General features: G+C 37.1%; 1 protein-coding gene across 1 annotated transcript in view; it reads right to left on the bottom strand.

The window, feature by feature from the left end:
* The window catches only part of LOC107083661 (adhesion G-protein coupled receptor D2-like), a gene marked incomplete at its 5' end in the record, with an annotated part of 108,313 nt that overhangs the window by 97,695 nt on the left and 8,667 nt on the right, over positions 1-1,951 (bottom strand). The window contains 3 exons of the mRNA XM_015373041.1: positions 307-362; positions 758-869; positions 1,379-1,481. Coding sequence (XP_015228527.1) covers positions 307-362; positions 758-869; positions 1,379-1,481 — 271 coding nt within the window. The remainder of the gene's footprint in view (positions 1-306; positions 363-757; positions 870-1,378; positions 1,482-1,951) is intronic.

Raw genomic sequence — 1,951 nt, 5'->3', positions numbered from 1 at the left:
ATGGATGGATGGATGGATGGATGGATGGATGGATGGATGGATGGATGGATGGATGGATGGATGATTGACAAAGGCATGGATGGATGGATGGATGGATGGATGGATGGATGGATGGATGGATGGATGGATGGATGGATGGATGGATGGATGGATGGATGAGTTTTACACATCAGTCTGTTTTAAAGCTTTATGATGCTAAGGTGTTAATATTGTTTGACTAAAAGCCATCTCGACATTTTTTTGCAATCTAATATTAGAGAAGAATGCTCCAACTGTTTGAGTACGTTTCCTGTTTGTAAAACTTACATCAAGCTGAAATTCCAAAATGCACAAACAGCAGAATTGTTCTGGGAAAAATCCACCTAGAAAGAAAAACATGTGGAAATATCTCACTGTACAACATAGTGTCACAATATCGTAATTTACATAGGTCAGCCTTAAAGAGATTTGTAACTATAATGCAGCTTACATTTTATATGTATCATCTCAAACCTGGCTAAGCTTTATTTTATAAGAAAATCACTGCCTTTGATTTGTTGCAGTGGTCATTTATTTGGACTCTTATCCTCATAAATGAACTGTCACTTCTTACACACTCTTACATACACAGAGTTTACAAGTTTCACTTTAAGAAAGAACATTTCCTTTTCGGATGGAAGTAGATGCATCAACGACACTGAAAAGCACTAATTGTTGAAAAGTAATAATGGTCTAAGTAAATATGTGTGTGTAAGGATGCCTGAAAAATTTCCTGTACCACTTGTGAAGATGAAAGGGTATACTGGACAGCAACAGGGATGGTTTTTGCCTTAGAGACATCTCGAACGCTTGCTGATATGACAGCAGAGCTTAGTTTGCCTGAAAGAACACTGGAAAGGCAAGGATGGTTGTAAATGACATATGTCCTACTGAAATATATACATTTTTATCTTAATCTAGTACCATCATTTATCTGAATTATGGACCGCTGCACACATAAACGTTTAAATGTGATCCTCTACCTCAGGCATCCCCAACCTTGATCCTAGAAGCCCGCTGTCCTGTAGGTTTTAGAGGTTTCCTTGCTCCAGCACAGCTGATTTTAATTGAAAACTGATTAACAGGCTTTTGGTCTACTGCAATCATTATAATCAGCTGTGCTTAAGCAGGGAAACCTCTAAAACCTGCAGGACAGCGGGCCTCGAGGACCGAGGTTGGGGATGCCTGCTCTCCCTTTTTGTAAACCTGAGTACATTCCATACCTCTAAAGGTTTTATTAAATATAACTTTGCTTTTTGATACCATTTTAAAAATAGCAGAAGTTAAATAAAATGTTTGAAAGTGTTTTATATTGTAGTAATTTTATAATATCAGCAAAATCAGGGCAACGGTGGCTAACCTTCCAGCTTTGTCGCTCTGACTTTCTGCAGGTTGCTCTGCTGCAGACACCACCTCACTGAGGTGGCCGTAGTGGCTATGAATGAACATCACCTCCTTACATCCTGTTATAACAGAGAGTAAAAGAAAAAGAAAAATAATAAAATAAGTGCCATGTTTAACCCAACCAGCATCTAATCATAACACGTGAAAACCAATAGTTTTGGAAATTAAGACAAGAACAAAAGAACATTTTCAACTGCAAGTTCAATTGAACATGTTAATGTCCTCACATGTAAAAAAAACATGTAAAAAACATCTAAAAGGAGTTTATGTGGGTTTGTAAAGAGCTATTAATTTTACGTAGGGACCACATGTGTTTTGTAATAATCATGGAGACTGTAATTTTATTCTATAAGAATATATCATGCCAGAAATTTGTAAGGTAAAAACTGCCCCGTAGATTACCTGCTAGATTTTGCTAAATGCTAAGGTCTTGTGATAATTCTAATCCAATGTGATTAGATATCTCTGTGATTTGAGGGGAAAGGGCAGGATAAAACAGGTTTTTGTTTCCTGTGCGCCTTTTTATTTG

This window comes from Cyprinodon variegatus, unplaced genomic scaffold (genome assembly GCF_000732505.1).
Source record: "Cyprinodon variegatus isolate N-32 unplaced genomic scaffold, C_variegatus-1.0 Scaffold80, whole genome shotgun sequence".
NCBI lineage: Eukaryota > Metazoa > Chordata > Actinopteri > Cyprinodontiformes > Cyprinodontidae > Cyprinodon > Cyprinodon variegatus.
This window is presented reverse-complemented; position numbering and strand designations above follow the sequence as displayed.